This window comes from Strix uralensis, chromosome 7 (genome assembly GCF_047716275.1).
Source record: "Strix uralensis isolate ZFMK-TIS-50842 chromosome 7, bStrUra1, whole genome shotgun sequence".
NCBI lineage: Eukaryota > Metazoa > Chordata > Aves > Strigiformes > Strigidae > Strix > Strix uralensis.
In genome coordinates this window covers 26501157-26519729 of record NC_133978.1, presented here as the reverse complement: position 1 = coordinate 26519729, position 18573 = coordinate 26501157, and the positions used below count along the sequence as shown (strand labels likewise).

Sequence of the window (18573 nt, the reverse complement as noted above, 5' to 3'; positions counted from 1 at the left end):
CAGAGATGTGGGAAAGGAAGAAGCAAAAGGAAGAGCTGGGAAAGTCTCCAAGCTCTGCAGGTCAGAAGTTGGTAAAAGGAACCCATATCCTGGGGACTCAGAAAGACCACTGCAGCGTGCAGCCAGCTCAGCTGCCAGATGTTGCAAGTTCCAAGGCCTGGAGCGCTGCTGGTGTCCTGGGCCTCCTTGCTGGGTGGCGCATGAGAAAAGGTACTGTCTTCTTCGATTCCTGAGGGACCAGCCTTTGCTGAACTTTTTGGCAGCATTCAGCAGGCTTATTCTGTCAGGAGAGGTCTGCTGCACCAAAGCAGTGTCTTTAGTGGGTCCACATGAACTTGGGTCTGTTGGTGTGCGGTGATGAAGGCTGTGGTGAGGGTTTCTGAGCAATGGCTGTGGTGTCCTGCAGTGACTCTGTGATAGTGGCTTCCCTGCATCTCCCCTTTGATCTCTTGGGTCTTCCTCTTCTCCCTTCCCCAGAGCCCATGCAATTTCCGAAGTCCTTTTGGTCACTACTTTGGTTTGTGGTGTTGTGCAATAGCACCAAGTTAACAATTAACTACTACATGTCATCAGGGATTTTGTCCCAGCACCACTTAAGGGTGTGTGGGGACTTTTATCCCAAGCATCCACCCAGGACTCTCACAGCCAGGCAGAGCAAGGGGAAGGATCCGCCGTCTCTTCTCCCCTGAGCCATGTCAGCAGCCCTGGAGGAGTTCTGTGGTTCCATCTTTTGGGTGAGTGGCTGCATCATCCCCCATTGCCCATTCTTGGGGTAGGATTCTCAGTGGAAGGGGAGAGCAGTAGATCCCAAGGCCCACAGCTTGTTCAACCAGTGGGACCCAAGTGCCAGTGGTTGGAGGTCCTGGTATTTATCCAGGACTGCCATGGCACTGAGCGCTGTGCACTGCCTGTGTGGTATCCACAAGACAACGATGCAAATGACAGTTACCTGAGTGAGTCCTGTCCTGTTTTAGCTCCACAGTCCATCTGGGAACACAGGACAACCTGCACGAACCTCTCAGGGAATGATTTGGGTACAGCTGCTGCAGCTGGCTTGGCTTCAGCAAGGGGTGGTTGTGGGGAAGGCCCTCCCAGGTTCAGGCAGACAGATGGGTAGGGGGACATCACCTGGGACCTTGGCTGAGTGCTGAAATGCTCAGCCAGGAAGGTGGGTGTTGAGGAGGGGGGTGTGATGGGGTGGAGCAGGGTGGGCAGGAACTGTAGGAGTGCTGGCTCTTGTGCTGTGAGCCAGGTGAAGATCAAGCCATCCCAAGTGAGTTGGCTGTCTGTCCTTGCTGCCCCCAGAATGCCTCCTACCTCACTCGTCCGGATGCCGACCTACCCGTGTGCTTCCAGCAGACTGTGCTGGTCTGGGTCCCCCTTGGCTTCTTCTGGATTTTAGCTCCATGGCAGCTCCTGCCCATGTGCAAATCCAGAACCAAGAGATCATCTGTGACCAAACTCTACATCATCAAACAGGTAGAGTGGAGCTGAGGGGGCACAGAGGGCAGGCTGGAGCAGCCTGAGATGGAGGGGTGGTGAGTGGAAAGCCTCTGGGCTGAAGTTAGGTGTGGGATGGAGAGATGAGAAGTGTAGGAGAGAAGGAGCAATGGGCTAGAGCACCATTTGGGACAGAAACTTAATGGAGCGCCCAGGATGAGGCATATCTGGGACAAAGGGGTTAACAGGGCTGGGATGCACTGGGAGGGAGGGCAGATGTGTGTACTGGGGCCTCTCATGTTCTGGGTTGTTACCCTCCAAGCTTAAATGATGGCAGTGCTCCTGTGGAAGTGCTGCAGCTTCATAGGGCTGTAGAAAGCTCTCCCAGGCCAGGTTTGGGTTGGAAAGGGTGTAATGCTGTACGGAACAGTGCTTTTATGCCCAACTGCGTTGTCTTCCAGCATTTCGCAGTGCCCACGATGGGCTGGGTCTCCCCTCACAGCTGCTCCCCTCTCCCCGCAGGTGCTGGCTACCTTGCTAATGCTGACAGCAGTGGTGGAGTTGGCCCTGGCATTTGTAGAGGACACAGAGCAGGACCCCCTGCCAGCTGTCCAGTACACAAATCCCAGCCTGTACATCGCCACCTGGGTAAGGGATCAGCCGGTAAATGTGCTGTGTGTCACCAAAGAGACAGGGTGTGAGACCGCGGGGCCAAGCAGCAGAAAACTTCCTTTAGCACAGAGATCAGTGGGAAGCCGTGTCCGTGAGGGAAGTGTAGCCTGGAAGATGGGTTGGGACTAGCCCTGAACATGTGTGGGTGTACACAAGGGCAATAGGTTGAGAACAGGTGTCTGGTTGTACAGTGCTCCCTCATTTTGTGCTTAAAACTGGGATAGATACTATGCCTGTGAGTGTAGCTGAGCTTTCTGGCAGAAGCCTTAGTAGCAGCAGTATGGGTTTCACAGGGTCGACTGCACAGCGTGAACATCAGACCATGGCTTGCTGCTCTGATGTCTCACAGCTTTGCATGGGTTGCTGCTCAGTTTTGTGCAAAGAGTGGAGAAGTGCCACAGGATTCCCAGGCAGAGGAGAAAGCTGAGGACATAGGGGCCATCTGCCTGATGGAAGTTGCAGATATCTTATATGAGACATAGGCTATTCTAACAGTCTTAACAAAGCCGTAATATTCAGGAGCTATACTTAAAAGCAAAAGTAACACCCCCATTTGCTATCCTTTGTGTTTTGTCATGTCATTTAGTTTCACGTGCAGAGTTCATGTGAGATTACAAGTCAAGGGGACTGCCCAGAGAGGCTGTGCTGCAGGATCTCTCATCCAGCTTTATAGTTCCAGGTCTGGAGGCAATTTGTAGGAGATCGGGTGTGACTCCTCTCAGCTGGGCGTATCTGAGAATCTGGGGTGAGAACAGCTGAAAAGAGAAATAGTGCCTTGCAGTGATGTCAGGGTGTCTTCAGACCTTGTTTTTCCTATGAGGAGCCTGATCTTATGTCTTCCTCAAATAAACCTTTGACCTGTGCAATGAACTCCAAAGCTTACATTGGGTTGGCAGCGAGCTCAGGCACTAGCAGCTCAGTTTCTTCAAGGCAGTGAATCCCCACACATAGATCACGTGTACTGGAGTCCTGGACACATGATCCAAAGGCATGTTTAGAGCACAGACCTAGTCCTGCAGCCCTGCCTGAACCTCTGATTTTCCTTCCCCCAGCTCCTGGTCCTGCTGATCCACGATGCGCGACGCTTGTGCTTGTGCAGAGACTCAGGGATACTTTTCTGCTTCTGGACACTGTCCCTGCTCTGTGGGATATTGCCATTTCAGTCACTCCTCCGGAGAGCCCTGCAGGTTGGGTTTGGTAGGAAGCTCTATGCTTCCCTATGGTCTTGTCCTGTCCACAAAGAAAGTCCCTTCAGACTTCATCTCTTGACAAGATATTAGTGGTATCACTGGGGTCCCAGCTGCCCTAGGGACCTTGGGGGACCAGAAGAGACCTGAGAAGGAATTGCTCTTTGAATTCATCCTGTTTCTTTGGGGAGGCATAAGCTCTCCAGGACCAATTTCTCCCCTTATGGGAGGAGGTCAAGGAGAAGCAGGGAGGGGTGGTGAAGGGAAGCCAAGCCAAGACCCAGAGCAAGTTTTGCACTGCCTCATTGGGCCAAGCCTTGTTCCCTGTGCTGGGGATGGATCTTGTCTCAGTGCCAGGTGGCACCCCAACAGTCACCCTGGGCTCTCTATTCCTGTAGGCACCAATCTCTGATGTGCCACGGTTTGTCCTGTTCTTCATCTCCTACGGGCTCCAGCTGCTGCTCTTCCTTGTCTCAGGCTTCTCAGACATCGCCCCAGAAACAAAGGAAATCACGAAGAAGGTGAGAGGTCCACATGGGAGTGGGCTCGGGGTACCACATCCCATCCGGTGTTGCACAGGGCAGGGTGGGCTCCATGCAGAGACTCCTCCTGGCCCCTGATGGGAGGGAAGACTTGCGGGTTTCAGCAAGGGGCACAGCAAGAGCTGGAACCTGCAGCCCCAGGGCATCTGCATGTGTGTCCAAGGCAGGGCTGCTTCTGGCTGAAAAATGGGGTTCCTGGGGCTGGAGCTGGCACAGTTTGAAACCTCTGGGGTTCCTTAATGGCTGGGAGTGCTGAGTCAACTCTTGCCAACACCATCCCTCAGCATCAATGATCTCTTGGTACCCACTTTGCTTTGTACCCTAGAACCCAGAGGTGACAGCCTCCTTCCTGAGCTCCATCACCTTCGAATGGTACACCAGGTGAGCAGGGCTTTGTGGGAGGTTGGGCTGGCAAAATGGAGGGGGGCTTTACGGTTGGCCCAGTCCTGTCTGGGGGAGCCTGCAGCACAGGCTGCTTGGAGTTAGTCACAAGAGGCACTGCGTTTGGTGCAGTCTCTGCAGCCTGAGCTCGGGGCCAGGCTGGGTGTGAAGGCTCTGCATTTGCAGTAAGGACTCTCCAACAGGTGTAGAGTGGGAAACTTGCTGAGGGGGGATTTCTCTGCCCCACAGCATGGTTTTCAAGGGCTATCGCAAACCCTTGGAAATAGAGGATATCTGGGAATTGAAAGGTAAAGACAAGACACAGGCTATTTACGCCGTTTGGGAGAAGAACATGAAGACTGCAGTGAGAAAGGCCCAAGCGGAACTGGAGAAACGGAAACGCAAGAAGAGACGCCAGAAAGCTGACCCAGACCATGGGAACAACATGAGCAATGCCCAGAGCCAAGACATCCTGGTGCTGGTAAATCCCTTCCTACACTTGGCCTTGCATGGGACTGAGAGATCCAGGTCCAGCCTTGGGGAGTAGGGTTACCTCACCTCTCTGCAGCCCCCTTTGCTGGATTTTCCCTTCTTCTGCAGGGCCATGGGCAAGGATGGGGGAACGCATGACAGGGTCTTCCCTGTCCTCAGCAGATCCCCATGTTTTGAGAGACCAAGAAAGTCTCCATCCTTCTGCCTTACAGAAGGACAGGAACCACTCTCAAGTCTGCAGTACAAGCAGCTCACTTATCTCTGTCTTCCCCTACCCCAGATACCTCCTAGCAACGAGGTCAGACTGAACATGACTATATGATCACCCCTGGCCTCAGATTCTTCCTGGGGTGCCTGATTTTTGGCATGAGAGGTTCAGGCTGGTCTGAGATTTGCAACAATTTTCTTTGGCGCACAAGATAGGTGTTAGTACTGGGCGTGTTTGACACAAGCAGATCAGAGAGGGAACACGAGAGGAGGTAGAGCTTCATTCAGGGTACTTGATCAGGGGGCTGTGGCACTGCCCTGGAAGCATCCTTCCAGGTGCAGGAAACCTGCACAACCAGCTCCTTTACTTCTGTGGACTTTTCTCTAGGAGGAGAAGCAGCCAAAGAGGAAGAAGAAGGGGGACAAAGGGGACTCTGGGCCTCGCAAGGATTTCTCCAGGGGCTGGTTGGTGAAAACTCTGTGCAAGACCTTCTGGCAGAACCTCCTGCTATCGGTGGCTTTCAAGCTGGTGCATGATGGACTTGTGTTTGTCAGCCCCCAGCTGCTGAAGTGAGTCCTTTCTCTCTGTTCCTCCCTGTCCCGGCTTTGCACCCAGCCCCACCACCTCTCGATGTGCACTGTATCCAACCCCACCACCTCCATATGTGTACCTCTCCCAGTCCCACACCCTGGGGACTTCCTGTGCCATCACCAAAGGTGTGAGAATGTGTTGGGTTAGCTTAATGAAGAACTGATCTGAGCTGGCTGCCAGCTCTTATGGGTGATATCTTGCTCCCTGCTCCCTACATCCTTTGTTATGCAGTCCTGGCTCTTCTTTGGGCCCCTTTGTGGGTCAGTCTGGCTCAGCCTGGCAGGACCTGCCCTGTTTGTTTCACAGAGGTGCACAGTCTCTGTGGATGATCTGACACAAGTGACCCACTGCTGTATGTGAAATACAGTGTCCCTGAGTTGGGGGTCCCCAGCTTGTTGAGTGTCAACCCAGGGTGGGGTCTCTGTCACTACTCTCGTGAGGATGCTCTCCCTGTGTTGGTTTGGAGCACCCTGCCTGGGTCTGTCTCAGTAGGGTGGGGGTCCCATGGGTTGCTCTGCCCTCCAGGCTGCTGATCGCCTTTGTGTCGGATGAGGCGTCCTTTGCCTGGCAAGGCTATCTGTACGCCATCCTGCTCTTCCTGACGGCGCTGATCCAGTCCCTCTGTCTGCAGCAGTACTTCAGCTTGTGCTTCCAGCTTGGCATAAAAGTGCGTGCGAGTCTCATCGCTGCCATCTACAAGAAGGTTGGTATGGCCCTGTCATCACCCCCACTGGCTTCTTCCAACCTGGGCGGGGGATACTGGCATCCATTGCCTGCCCCATCAACCTGGAGTGAATGTATGCTCTTTATTTCCCAGGAAGACACAGGGAGAGTTTGGGTTGTGGGACACCCACCCAGCACTGGGGACACTGTGGGTGCTAGTTCTGCCTGGGACCTGGGTGCTGCAGCCGTGTGTTTGACAGCTTGAAAGGGCTGAGGGAGGTTTCTCTTCAGAGCAGTGCAACACCTAGGGCGGCTGTCACTGGGGTTCCTGCACTGGGATGTGTTTCTTTGCCCCTCAGCACCTGGTGGCTCCTGGTGTGCAGGCAGTGATGACACCTGTGGCCAGCAGAGGGTCACCAGGAACAAATCCAGGGGCTAATTCCCTGCTCTGCACCACGCTGCTGGCAGCCAGGCTGCTCCCAGACTGGCTTGCAGTGACTATGCTTTCTCTTTCCAGGCACTCACCATGTCCAGTGCCACCCGCAAGGAGTCCACGGTGGGAGAGACTGTGAACCTGATGTCAGCTGATGCCCAGAGGTTCATGGACATGGCCAACTTCGTTCACCAGCTGTGGTCATCTCCCCTGCAAATTATCCTGTCCATCGTCTTCCTCTGGGGAGAGCTAGGCCCCTCTGTCCTGGCTGGCATTGCAGTCATGGTGCTGCTGATCCCCATAAATGGGTTCCTGGTTGCCAAGGCCAAAACCATCCAGGTCAGTGGTGGGTGCAAGATCCTCACTGGCCTCCCACTCCTGAGGCCCTCTGTTAATCCCCTCACTCATTTTCCACACTCCCCTACCCTTTCCTGTTATGCTGCGGATCTTTCCCAGCCTGGGAAGTTCATCTAACTTGGGCTGGGGATGTCTCCAGCTTGAGCTGGGGGGTGATCAGCTGAGATGAGCAGGAGGCAGGTGAGACCTGTTCTACTGTCACAGCTGAATTTGAACAGGGCTGGGTGCATCCTTGAGGACTGAAAGCGAGATATAACCAACCATAAAAATGAAGCTTTAGCTTCTACCTGACAACAGGGTGCTGTGTTTTTCCCAGGTTGTCCAGAGCCCCAGGGAGCCAAGGTCCAGCTTTGTGGGATGGCTTCTTTGGGCTCTGGAGCCCATCCTTCCCTTCCCCATGGCAGCCCAGATGTATTTCCAAGGGTGACCTGCTGTCTGGTTTAGATGACCTCTGGCTCTTCTGTTTGTAGGTGAGGAACATGAAGAACAAGGATGAACGCATGAAAATAATGAGTGAAATCCTCAATGGAATCAAGGTGAGCAGTGGAGTGGAGACCCCTGGGCAGCTGCTGCACCCCTCTTCCTGGTGCACTGTACCTGGAGGCAGCACACCTGAATAACCCTACAGCACCGGCGTAATAGTCTAGTTTGGGGTTCCTGTGTCTGGGGTAGTCAAGCCTTAGTATCTGCAATTCCCTTGGCTTCCTCACCATTTGAAAGGTTGGCTGGGGAGGAGCTCTGGGTACCTGGACTAAGACTCTGGAGCCAAGAGAGGGTTTTCTGTGGGTTTCCTGGATGGCTGTGGTGGTGAGCAGTCTGCCATGCTGGCAGAGGGGCTGGCACTGACCTGCAAGCCAAGGATGAGGGAATAGGAATGCTGTGGGGGAGTGCCATGGGACAGGACAGGAAAGGGGAGATACAGTGGCCAAGCAGGCTTTTGAGCAAGCCAGGAGGTGGTGATGCAGGTGCTGGCCACTAGCAAGCTGAGTGTGGAAGTGGGCAATCCCATGAGGCCAACACCCGCTCACCCTGCTCATCTCACAGATCCTGAAGCTTTTTGCCTGGGAGCCCTCATTTGAGAAGCGAGTCAATGAGATCCGGGCACACGAGCTTAAGGACTTGGTGAACTTCAGTTATCTACAGTCAATCTCCATCTTCGTGTTCACCTGTGCCCCCTTTCTGGTGAGTGCCAACAGGCCTGGGGAGGTCTGCACCTTCCTCAGAGCTAGGGTTGGACTGTGTCCAAGGGGGTGGGAAAGATTGGGAACCTCCTCTGGAGTGCTTCTGGAGCGAGGAAGGGGCTGACTGACAGATGCCTGGGAGTATGTTCCTGGCTGCTGGCAGGAGATCTGTGGTGGAAAGGGATCCCCTCAGAGTGGTGAGATGGGGCCCAAAGGACAAGGGAAGTAGGAGGGGAACAGGTCCCCAGCAGGAAGGCACTGCTGAGGCCTTAGGGGAGCATGAGGGTCTGGGCTGCACACAACCACACCGATGGTAGCTTTCCCTGCTCTCTGTCCTAGGTCTCCTTGGCCAGCTTTGCTGTCTACGTGCTGGTGGATGAGAACAACATCCTGGATGCACAGAAGGCCTTTACTGCCATCTCCCTTTTCAATGTGCTGCGCTTCCCCATGGCCATGCTGCCCTTGGTCCTCTCTTCCCTGGTGCAGGTCAGCGCTCACGTAGGGCAGGGGGTGCTGGGGGATCTTATGATACCTCTGCCCAAACCAGCACATGGGGCTCAGGTGTGTGATGGACTTGGCCCTTGGGCACCCAGGACTTGGCTGGCAGTGGGGTGAGACAGGACTCACATACATGACACAGGCTTGGGGTTCAGAGGCTGGTGCTGGTGCTTGGGTGGGGGTTGTGTGTATGGGGTGCTCTGCTATGGGCCAGCCCACCCAGCTGTGCCCCATGCCCACATGCCATCCTCTTTGTGCCATGGCAGACCAATGTGTCAACTGCAAGGCTGGAGCGCTACCTGGGCGGAGAAGACCTGGACTCCTCAGCTATCCACCACAACCCCATTGAAGGCAGGTGAACCTCCAGGTTACTCCCTGTGGGTCACAGGATGCCCCAACCCTAGGCTTTCCCAGCCCTGAAGGATGTCTCTCTGCTGACAGGCAGTGCCGTGCGTTTCTCGGAGGCTACCTTTGCCTGGGAGCAGGACGGCAACGCTGCGATAAGAGAGTGAGTGCTCTGCGCCATGTTGGGGGTAGATGGGTGGGGAGAGGGAGTCTATGTCGTTATTTGGGGATGGCAGTCACCTCTCACAGTGCTGCTAGAAGCGAGTGCCCTGGAGACACTGCTCTGTGCTGGTCCCTTGCAGTCAGCAGGTGACCTGCAGTGCTGCTTCTTCAGCCCTCATGTCTTTGCAGTGTCACCCTGGACATCGCACCTGGGAGCCTGGTGGCTGTGGTGGGGGCTGTGGGCTCAGGCAAATCTTCACTGGTATCAGCCATGCTCGGGGAGATGGAGAATATCAAGGGACACATCAACATCCAGGTGAGAGGAGCTGACCGGTGCAGGGGGCTGTGGGGCTGCTTGGGAGCTCAGGGGGGAGGCAACAGGGCAGGACTGGTTGCCAAGTGGTGGCTCAGGGCATGGACAGGCTCCAGGAGGTGGCAGTGCTCAGGTTGATGCTCTGATGAGGTAGCTGTTCCTGTGTCTCTTTCCAGGGCTCCCTGGCCTATGTTCCCCAGCAGGCCTGGATCCAGAATGCCACACTGAAAGACAACATCCTTTTTGGGTCAGAACTGGATGAAGCCAGGTATCAGCAGGTCATCAAGGCCTGCGCCCTCCTTCCAGACCTGGAATTGCTGCCTGCAGGTGACCAGACAGAGATTGGAGAGAAGGTATCTGCCCTGGGCACTATGGGTTTCCCACAGCACCTGCAGCAGAGGACAGAGCTGTTGCCCTGTGTCAGCCCAGTGCTCAGAGAGGTCCCTTCCCTTCCAGGGCATTAACCTGAGTGGGGGCCAGAAGCAGAGAGTCAGCCTGGCCCGAGCAGTGTACAGCAACGCAGACATCTACATCCTGGATGACCCGTTGTCTGCTGTGGATGCTCACGTTGGCAAGTACCTCTTCAAGCATGTGCTGGGGCCTAAAGGGCTGCTGCAAAAGAAGGTGAGCACCCATGCCTTATCCGCCACTAGCAGGCAAGAATGGCACTGGTGTGGTGTTGACCATCCAGGGAAGTCAGATGTTGCTTGCTTGGGACAGGAAGGGGTCCTGTGGCTTTCACATGGGGCTGCAGCAGGCAGGAGAGGCCTCATGGGTCCCCAGAGGGGTGCCTCATGTCCCCGTAGACAGGCAGTGATAAGCAAAGAGGTCCCCAAGTAGGGGATGGAGAGCCTGCAGGCCCATGGCTGGGGAGTGAGGTGTGCTCTGATGCTCACTACCCTGCAACCACTTTGTTGCAGACACGGATCTTGGTGACGCACAGTATCAGTTTCCTGCCCCAGGTTGATAACATCGTGGTGCTAGTGGCAGGAGCAGTGTCTGAGCATGGCTCCTACAGCACCCTGCTTGCAAACAGGGGGGCCTTTGCCCAGTTCCTGAACTTGTACGGCAGCCAGGAGGAGGATGCTTCGGAGAAAAATACTACAGGTACTGGGAACACAACGGGGCTGCTGCAGTTAGAGAGGCTGTGCATGTGTCTTGGGGTTATGAAAACCCTGAGACCTGATCCGTCAGTCTGACCTGGCCTCTATCCAGCCCAGGTGCCAGTGATGGCCGCTGTGAATCCTTCCCAGATTCTGGCAATCATTAGCATAAGGACTTTCTGCCTAAGATTTGCATCTAGGCATTGTGTTGAACAGCCAGTGAAGAACCTATCTAATTTTTTTATTCCCTTTTTAGTTCATTTGATTATGGGTCCCATAATCTTATGTGGCAACAGACTACATACCTTAGTGATGCTGGGGTGAGAAAGATCCTTTGGTTTATTCTAAACATGCTGTTGGATAACATTTTATCTTTATCATGTCCCACAGTGCTATGGGGAGGAGTGGTGTCAGGTCAGGTGGATGCTCACCCTTCCTGGGCTCAGCCTGGTTGTCCAGCTGGAACCTGGCTATTCCCAGTCCATCCCCACAGGACCCATCTCCACCTGCTCAAATTAGATGCTCCTGAACTGGAGTGATGTGACCTACCAGATCTTGCACCTACTAAACTAGCACAAATCTCTGCTTGAGGTCCCACCAGTGGTACTGGGATAAGTCAGCATCAGGGACTGCCTCCATGCGGGCTTTTAGTCTTATGTCCCCTATCAGTTCTCCCTCCAGCACAACGGATTTTGTCCTCCTCCTGCTGTACTGGGCTTGCAGCAGGGTTGGAGAAGGTGTGATACATGGTGCTATGACACAGTCTGGGCCTGGGGTGTGGAGTGGAACTGAGTGCAGCAGAGGTGTGGTGGATGGGATCTGCTCTCTCCTCAGTGCCTGACCCTACCTTCCCTCATCCTTGTGCTTGTAGCTGTTGCTTTAGCTGGGGATGAAGAGCAGAGTGATGAAGACATTGAGCCTATTGTGGAGGAGAGCCTTGATGATGTGGTGACCATGACCCTGAAGCGAGAGGCTAGCATCCGTCAAAGAGAGTTCAGTCGCAGGTGGGAACTCAACCTGAGCTCTTGGGTCTCTCCCCTGGGCCCTGCATTGTTCCCTAGCAAAGAGGGTGCCTGGGGGCTTCCCTGGGGGGTTCTTGCAGAGAAGGCTGGGAGCCTCCCTACCTACTCCCACCACCAGCTGGGCTGGGTCAGGAACATCTGATCTTGCCTTTACTCACATTAGCGTGTCACAGCCTTACTCTGTGGTCTTCCTTGAAACTCCTGCTGCTGGTTGGTTTTTTGGGGACGAGGGCTATGATTTCATGGCTGCAAACACCTCGGGCTTCCACAAGGCTCATTCAAAGCTGCCCCAGTTAGGACATTATTTCCCAGAGGGCTCCAACACTGGAGTCCCAGTGCAGCATAGGGATGGACCCCCAGGAGAGTAGGACCCATCCAGCACCCTACAACTAATGGTGCCCATCACCTCCCTGCAGCCTTAGTAAAAGAAGCACCAATTCCTGGAAGAAGGCCCAGGAAGAGCCCCCCAAGAAGCTGAAGGGCCAGCAACTGATCGAGAAAGAAGCTGTGGAAACTGGCAAGGTGAGGAGGATGGATGGATGAAGCACTGTGCTGCGCTGGCTCAGTGCTACAAGAGCCTGGCTGTGGCTCAGAGAAGCCGGTGCTGGCTGGCTGTGGCCCCATTGCAGCCAAGAGACACTGAGGAGACAGAGTTGCCTGGGCAAGGTGGTGGAGAGGAGCACTGTGGGCAACAAGGCGGGGGTCCCAAGGCTGTACTGGGTGTCGTTTGCCCTGGTTTGCTGGGCAGCAGTGATGGGCTGAATTGCTCCACAGGTGAAGTTCTCCATGTACCTGCGGTACCTGCATGCTGTTGGCTTGTGGTATTCTTTCTGCGTTGCCGTGGGCTATGTTGGACAGTACGCTGCCTTCGTGGGGACCAACCTGTGGCTCAGCGCCTGGACTGATGATGCGGAGCGTTACCTGAACCAGACCTATCCCGTGGAGCAGCGAGACCTGCGGATTGGTGTCTTTGGGGCGCTGGGGGTGTCACAAGGTGGGTATGGGAGCACAGGGGATCCCGCTCACCTCAGCTGCGTGGTCCAGAAGGGATATGGCTTGCAAGGCCTGCAACCAGCAGGGCAGCAAGGAGCAGGGGACCCAGCATTGTGTTCATTTGCCTGCTGCTGCCTTCATTCTGGCTCCTGGCTGAACTGGGGACAGATATCAGTCTGAAGCCAGCATAAATTGCCCCAGGAAGTCAGTGTTTCACCTGTAGGTTGAAGATCACTGTCCTTGATCAGTTTGAAGATAGTGCTAGGGTGGCCCAAGGCCTTCCAAAAGGGTTAGCGTTTTTCCCTTGTGGTGGGACACAGTTACTGGGGCCTCCCAAGAAGGTGGGATGCAGGACGATCACAGTGGCTCGCTGCAGAGCTGCTGGCTTGGAGCTGCTTGATGTGTCCCTTGAGCCAAAGGGTGCCTGGGGCCACTGTCACACATGAGCTGGTGATGACTGCCCTGTGCTCTCCTTGCAGCTCTCTTCCTGCTATTTGCGACCCTCCTGTCTGCTCATGGTGCCATGCGAGCCTCCCGGGTTATGCATCAACAACTGCTCAGCAACATCCTGCGTGTGCCCATGAGCTTTTTTGACACGACCCCGACTGGCCGCATTGTGAATAGGTTTGCCAAGGTAAGAGAGCAGCCCCAACATGGAGAAGGTTCCAGCCGGTCTGGAGAGCGTTGAGTGGTGGCATAACCCTGTTGCTGTTCAGCACTGCACAGATGAGACCAGACCAGGGCCTGGAAGGGACCAGAAGGGCATGGTGGATGCGAGGCTGACTGTGAGGCAAACCACATCCTGGGCTATACTATGAGGAGAGTGGCCAGCAGATCACAGGAAGTTATCAACTCCTCTGCTCAGGGCTAGGGAGGCCACACCTGGATACTGTGTCCTGTTTTGGGGCCATCTCGTCAAGTGGGATGTGGAGAAACTGAAAAGGGTCCAGAGTAGATCACCAAGAGAGGCAGGAGCCTAGAACCCACGTCTTGTAATGAGTTGCCCTTCTAGTTATGGACTCTCAGCAAAAGATGCAGTCTTTGCTCTGTAAATGAAGCTCATAAAACAAAGGGAAAATGAGAAAGATGGGAGAATACAGACAGGTAGTTTCATACATGCTGCCATTCCACTTCTTTTTTTGGTGCTATCTCTTGATTTTGGGGAATAACAATATCTTTTGGGATCAAGCCTATGGGCCTGTTTGGTTTACTCTGAGATGAGGGAGTATGTGGTGCCCAGCTAGGAGACAGCTGATGGCCAGGTGGAGACCTGGATGTATCTGCAGGGACCTGGAGTCAGCCCTGTCCCTCAATTCCTGCTCCTGCATCCTGGGTCCAGGCAAAGAAGCAGTTCCAAAAGCTGGTTTGTGCAACAAGGGAATATTATAGAAAGCTTCTCTATTAAATCAGCTGTTCCCAAGCTAAGAGCTGTGGCCTTAAATGGAGTTGTGACCCTAACACCAATTCAGTGTCATCCAATATTTTTGTGTCTGGCACTGTTACCACATAAGTGTAGGAACCTTGTATTTGTGGGGCCTTGGGATTTCTCACTCTCTCTGGGGTCACTAACTGCTTCTCCACACTTCTTTGTATGCTCCAGGACATCTTCACGATAGATGAGACCATTCCCATGTCCTTCCGCAGCTGGCTCTCCTGTTTCATGGCCATCATTAGCACGTTGCTCATGATCTCCCTGGCCACCCCATTCTTTGCTCTCATTATCATTCCCTTGAGCATCGTCTACTATTTTGTGCTGGTGAGTAACCAGGGCTTGAGAGGAGCTTCTGCTCTGCTTAGAGCAGTATCTTTGTCGCTGCTGGGCTTTCTGTTGATAACCAAGCTGTGTCCCTCATTTCAGCGCTTCTATGTCTCCACATCACGCCAGCTACGGCGTCTGGACTCAGTCACCAGGTCTCCCATCTACTCCCACTTTGGTGAGACAGTGTCAGGCCTTTCTGTGATCCGGGCCTACGGACACCAACAACGGTTCCTGAAGCAAAATGAGAGCACCATGGACATAAATCAGAAAAGTGTTCACTCCTGGATAGTCTCAAACAGGTGAGTTTTACTCCTTATGCTACAGCACAGCCTGCAGCACCTCTGCCCAGGGGCCTCTGGGTCCTGAGGGAGGTCCCTGAGATGCTGCAGTCCTCCTTCTTGATCTTATGGCTGAGGGTCTGTGTAGGAACTGGGGGAGCTTGGGATAGGGACACCATCTGTGGGAAGGAGACATTTTAGGGCGATTTTGAAAGCCAGAGTGTGGCCCCTTACAAAGTGTCCAGAGCCGGGCCAGAGTGAGATGTGCTGTCAAGGGCTGGGATGCTCTTGGTGGGATCTGAGAAGAGGCCGATGCCCCAGGCCAGCTGGGAGTGCCGTGGGGGCACTGTCTGGTGTTGATGTGTTACTGGTAGATGCTTTGGGAGTGTGAGGGTTGTACAGCTGGAGCTCCTCCGATACGTGGCATTACCAGCACAGGAGGTTACATGTGAGACCCAGGGACTGACAGATAAAATGAACTTCCTTGCAGAACTGGCCACAGATCGCATGCTGTGTAGGTGCAGGTACCATGCGTACAGTGCTGGGCTCAGGGCTGGCTGCACAGGGATGCCAGTGGGAGGCTGCTCTTACTGCTGGGCCCTGTGTTGGGTGCAGGCAGATGCCTCTCCCACCACCCCTCAACCATCCTCTCCTGGTGCAGGTGGCTGGCCATCCGTCTGGAGTTCGTTGGGAGCCTCGTGGTCTTCTTCTCTGGGCTTCTAGCAGTGATTTCAAAGGGCACTTTGGAGGGTGGCATTGTTGGTCTTTCTGTCTCCTCTGCCCTCAATGTGAGTCAATGAAAGCTTTTTCTTATTCCAGGACAGGGCTGTTTCTGGGAGCTCTGAGCTAGCTGCAGGCAGTTCTGAGCCATGGAGAGGGGATTATCTGGGGTGTCCCATCACCTGGGGAACTGCTATGGAGCCAGGGGAGCACACATCCCAGTGTGAGGGGGATACTTGCTGCCATGGGGAGGAGCACGGTCCCTCTGTGGATCAGAGATGCTGCAGCAAAGCTTTTGAAGGGCTGGGAGAGGGGGCTGCAGAGTGAAGAGTTAGGGGCCAGGCCAGGGATCCTTGTGCCCACGCTGAGTCCCTGAGCTGAGGTGGGAGGTGGCTGTTCCTGGGTCCCACTGAGCTCTGCAACTTCTGGTTCTGCCACGCAGGTGACCCAGACACTGAATTGGCTGGTGCGGATGTCTTCGGAGCTGGAGACGAACATTGTGGCTGTGGAGCGGGTACATGAATACACGAAGGTGAAGAATGAGGTGAGGAGACCAGGGTTCAGGCAAACACCTGCTGCACAGCTTGGTTCTAGCCAGCATCCCAGGGTACAATCCCCCTAATGCTTCTGTGCCCCCAGGCTCCATGGGTGACAGAAAAGCGTCCACCCCGTGGCTGGCCCAGCAAAGGAGAGATCCAGTTCGTTGACTATAAAGTTCGTTACCGACCTGAACTGGAGCTGGTTCTTCAGGGGGTCACCTGCAATATTGCAGGCACCGAGAAGGTGAGGACCTCTCTGCCTCTGCCCTCACTACACTTTCCCAAGTGACACTGTGTTAAAGTTGTTTCTGTTCTCTTGGCTTCAGTCTGTGGACTAGGGAGGGATGGTCACAGGATGTGGCTCCTGGGGACTCGAGCTGCAGGGCAGGGACCAAAGGAGACAGTCTGGGAGATGGTGATTGCAGATGCAGGGCAGGAAGGACCACCGGACCAAGACGGAGAGCATCAGCCTTGTTTTCTTCAACCCTGTCAGCTGGTCTAAATAGCTGCTTTCACAGGTTGGGGTTGTGGGCCGGACAGGGGCTGGAAAATCCTCCCTCACCAACTGCCTCTTCCGGCTGCTGGAGGCTGCTGGAGGGTCGATCCTCATCGATGAGGTGGATATAGCGACGATCGGCCTCCATGACCTGCGCCAGAACCTCACCATCATCCCGCAGGTGAGCTGACCCGACCTTCCGTGTCTCACTTTGCACATCCTCCCCAGGCTGTGTTCCCTGGGCCACCCATTGCCCTTAGTGTATCCCTGGGTGCCGCAGAGTCCAAGGGCCTGTGATCGTGCTGTTGCTCCCTCTGCTGCCCAGCTGCAGGCAGTAGGGCAGGGCAGGCTGTGGCCAATCTCGGGGGGGGCTGGAGCAGCTGCAGCAGCTACATTCAGCCCTGCTGAATGGCGTGGTGTGGCTGAACACGGTGTTGTCCTTGGCAGGACCCTGTGCTCTTTACTGGCACCCTGCGAATGAACCTCGACCCCTTCGACCAGTACACGGACGAGGAGGTCTGGAAGGCCCTTGAGCTGGCCCACCTAAAGACATATGTGCAAGACCTTCCTGAGGGGCTGCTGCACCTTGTGAGCGAGGGAGGGGAGAACCTGAGGTGAGCAGAGGAGCAGAGGCATGTTTCGCTCCCCTCCCTTCCCCTGGTCCCAGGGACCAGCAGCCTCTAGCAAAGTGGCTGTCCAGGGATGAGGGCACAGAAGCTTCTGGGAGTGAAGGTGGGAGAAAACGGTCAGGAGTCAGGGCTGTCAGGGATCCAGCATGAGCCAACCCTTCCTTGGTGGCCCAGAGAGCAAGATGCTGAGGGATGTGGTGCTTAGGGTGGCAGATGATCAGCTGGGGGAAGGCCAGGGAGGGCTGGGCAGGCACGGTGCTGGGGTCAGGGCAGCGTGTGGCAGTAGGCTTGCAGAAGCCCTGCTGGTGTCTGCCTAGTAACTCATGTACCCCGCCTCATCGCAGTGTTGGGCAGAGGCAGCTAGTGTGCCTGGCCCGGGCTGTTCTCCGCAAAGCCAAGATCCTCATCCTGGATGAAGCAACAGCAGCTGTAGATCTGGAAACTGATAATTTAATCCAGACAACAATCCGCAGCGAGTTTGCTGACTGCACTGTCCTCACCATTGCCCACCGCCTCCACACCATCATGGACAGCAACAGGTATTGTGGGGCAGTACTGTGGGGGAAGGGGAAGGGGGATCTGGGCTCCTGGGATGGGGTGAGAGGTGGCTAGCAGCAGAAGCAAGGATGCAGGGACTGAGGCAGGGGTGGTTGCAGTGCCCAGGACAGCAATATACAGAGGTTCTAAGAGAGAGAATAGAGGGATGGGAAGGATGGCCATCTAGTAGTTATGCCTTTGGGGGGAGAAACATTTTTATGGATCCTTCTTTACAGCAACAGGCCATAGGAGTGTTGCTGACACCTTACGTGTGTCACCCTGCCAGTACAGGCAGGAGAGCTGTGCCCTCACCTCTGTGATGAGAGGAGGTGAACCACATAATGTGGCTGTAGGAGGAGTGAGGCTCGGTGGGGCTGTAGTGCTGGCACCAGCAGTGCTATCGGCTCAGATCCCGGGAGTTCAGGCCTTCTCATTCCCTGCTGCCAGGGTGATGGTGCTGCAGGCTGGGAGGATTGTGGAATACGACAGCCCTGAGGAGCTGCTCAAGAAGCAGGGCGTCTTCTCTGTGATGGCAAAGGACGCTGGCATCGTGAATACAGAAACCACCACACTGTAGGTGGAGCAGAGCAGCGTGCAGGTCTGTGCATGGGCACTCACCAAGCAAGCACCGGTGTCTCCCTGCAGCCAGGCTGCCCAGGAATTTGTCTCTCTGCAGCCACAAAGAGAGGGTGGCTTCTCTGGCTGTTAGGGACTGAGGATCTAGACTTGAGTGAGCTGTTAAACTTGCTACCACGCCCTGCCTGCTGTGCACACCAAGGTCTGGAGCTGCTAATTTATTCCAGCATAGAGGGGAAAAGTTATCTGCCAGGCAGGGAGACCACGACCCCCTTAGGGGGTCTTGAAGTTTTTGTACAAAGTTTTGTTCACCTTATCACGGGTACCTAGCTGAGAGATGCCTGAGCACTATGGAATGAAATTTACTGTTTAATCTGAGTGAATGTTATAATTTATTTACTTTTTGTAACTGTTTCTCATCTTCCAACTAAAAGTCTGACTTTAAGGCATGCTAAA

At 54.8% G+C, this 18573-nt stretch overlaps 1 protein-coding gene across 3 annotated transcripts in view; it reads left to right on the top strand.

Annotated features, from left to right (window-relative positions):
- ABCC2 (ATP binding cassette subfamily C member 2) overlaps positions 1 to 18573 on the top strand; it is a 21396-nt gene extending 2823 nt beyond the window's left edge. Inside the window, exons 2-33 of one of the 3 annotated variants that reach the window (XM_074875026.1) lie at positions 624 to 734; positions 1306 to 1479; positions 1963 to 2088; positions 3165 to 3299; positions 3698 to 3820; positions 4167 to 4222; positions 4472 to 4703; positions 5310 to 5491; positions 6039 to 6216; positions 6694 to 6948; positions 7437 to 7502; positions 8011 to 8148; positions 8487 to 8633; positions 8912 to 9000; positions 9091 to 9153; positions 9342 to 9468; positions 9642 to 9818; positions 9922 to 10089; positions 10386 to 10572; positions 11440 to 11572; positions 12007 to 12112; positions 12365 to 12584; positions 13063 to 13217; positions 14184 to 14339; positions 14442 to 14641; positions 15282 to 15408; positions 15783 to 15884; positions 15980 to 16123; positions 16398 to 16556; positions 16823 to 16989; positions 17349 to 17543; positions 17989 to 18573. In XM_074875026.1, coding sequence (XP_074731127.1) covers positions 693 to 734; positions 1306 to 1479; positions 1963 to 2088; positions 3165 to 3299; positions 3698 to 3820; positions 4167 to 4222; positions 4472 to 4703; positions 5310 to 5491; positions 6039 to 6216; positions 6694 to 6948; positions 7437 to 7502; positions 8011 to 8148; positions 8487 to 8633; positions 8912 to 9000; positions 9091 to 9153; positions 9342 to 9468; positions 9642 to 9818; positions 9922 to 10089; positions 10386 to 10572; positions 11440 to 11572; positions 12007 to 12112; positions 12365 to 12584; positions 13063 to 13217; positions 14184 to 14339; positions 14442 to 14641; positions 15282 to 15408; positions 15783 to 15884; positions 15980 to 16123; positions 16398 to 16556; positions 16823 to 16989; positions 17349 to 17543; positions 17989 to 18118 — 4659 coding nt within the window. In that variant the 5' untranslated portion in view covers positions 624 to 692 and the 3' untranslated portion in view covers positions 18119 to 18573. Of the gene's footprint in view, positions 1 to 573; positions 735 to 1305; positions 1480 to 1959; positions 2089 to 3164; positions 3310 to 3697; positions 3821 to 4166; positions 4223 to 4471; positions 4704 to 5309; positions 5492 to 6038; positions 6217 to 6693; positions 6949 to 7436; positions 7503 to 8010; positions 8149 to 8486; positions 8634 to 8911; positions 9001 to 9090; positions 9154 to 9341; positions 9469 to 9641; positions 9819 to 9921; positions 10090 to 10385; positions 10573 to 11439; positions 11573 to 12006; positions 12113 to 12364; positions 12585 to 13062; positions 13218 to 14183; positions 14340 to 14441; positions 14642 to 15281; positions 15409 to 15782; positions 15885 to 15979; positions 16124 to 16397; positions 16557 to 16822; positions 16990 to 17348; positions 17544 to 17988 lie in introns of those variants that run through there. The other 2 variants (XM_074875027.1, XM_074875029.1) reach the window with 2 other exon arrangements.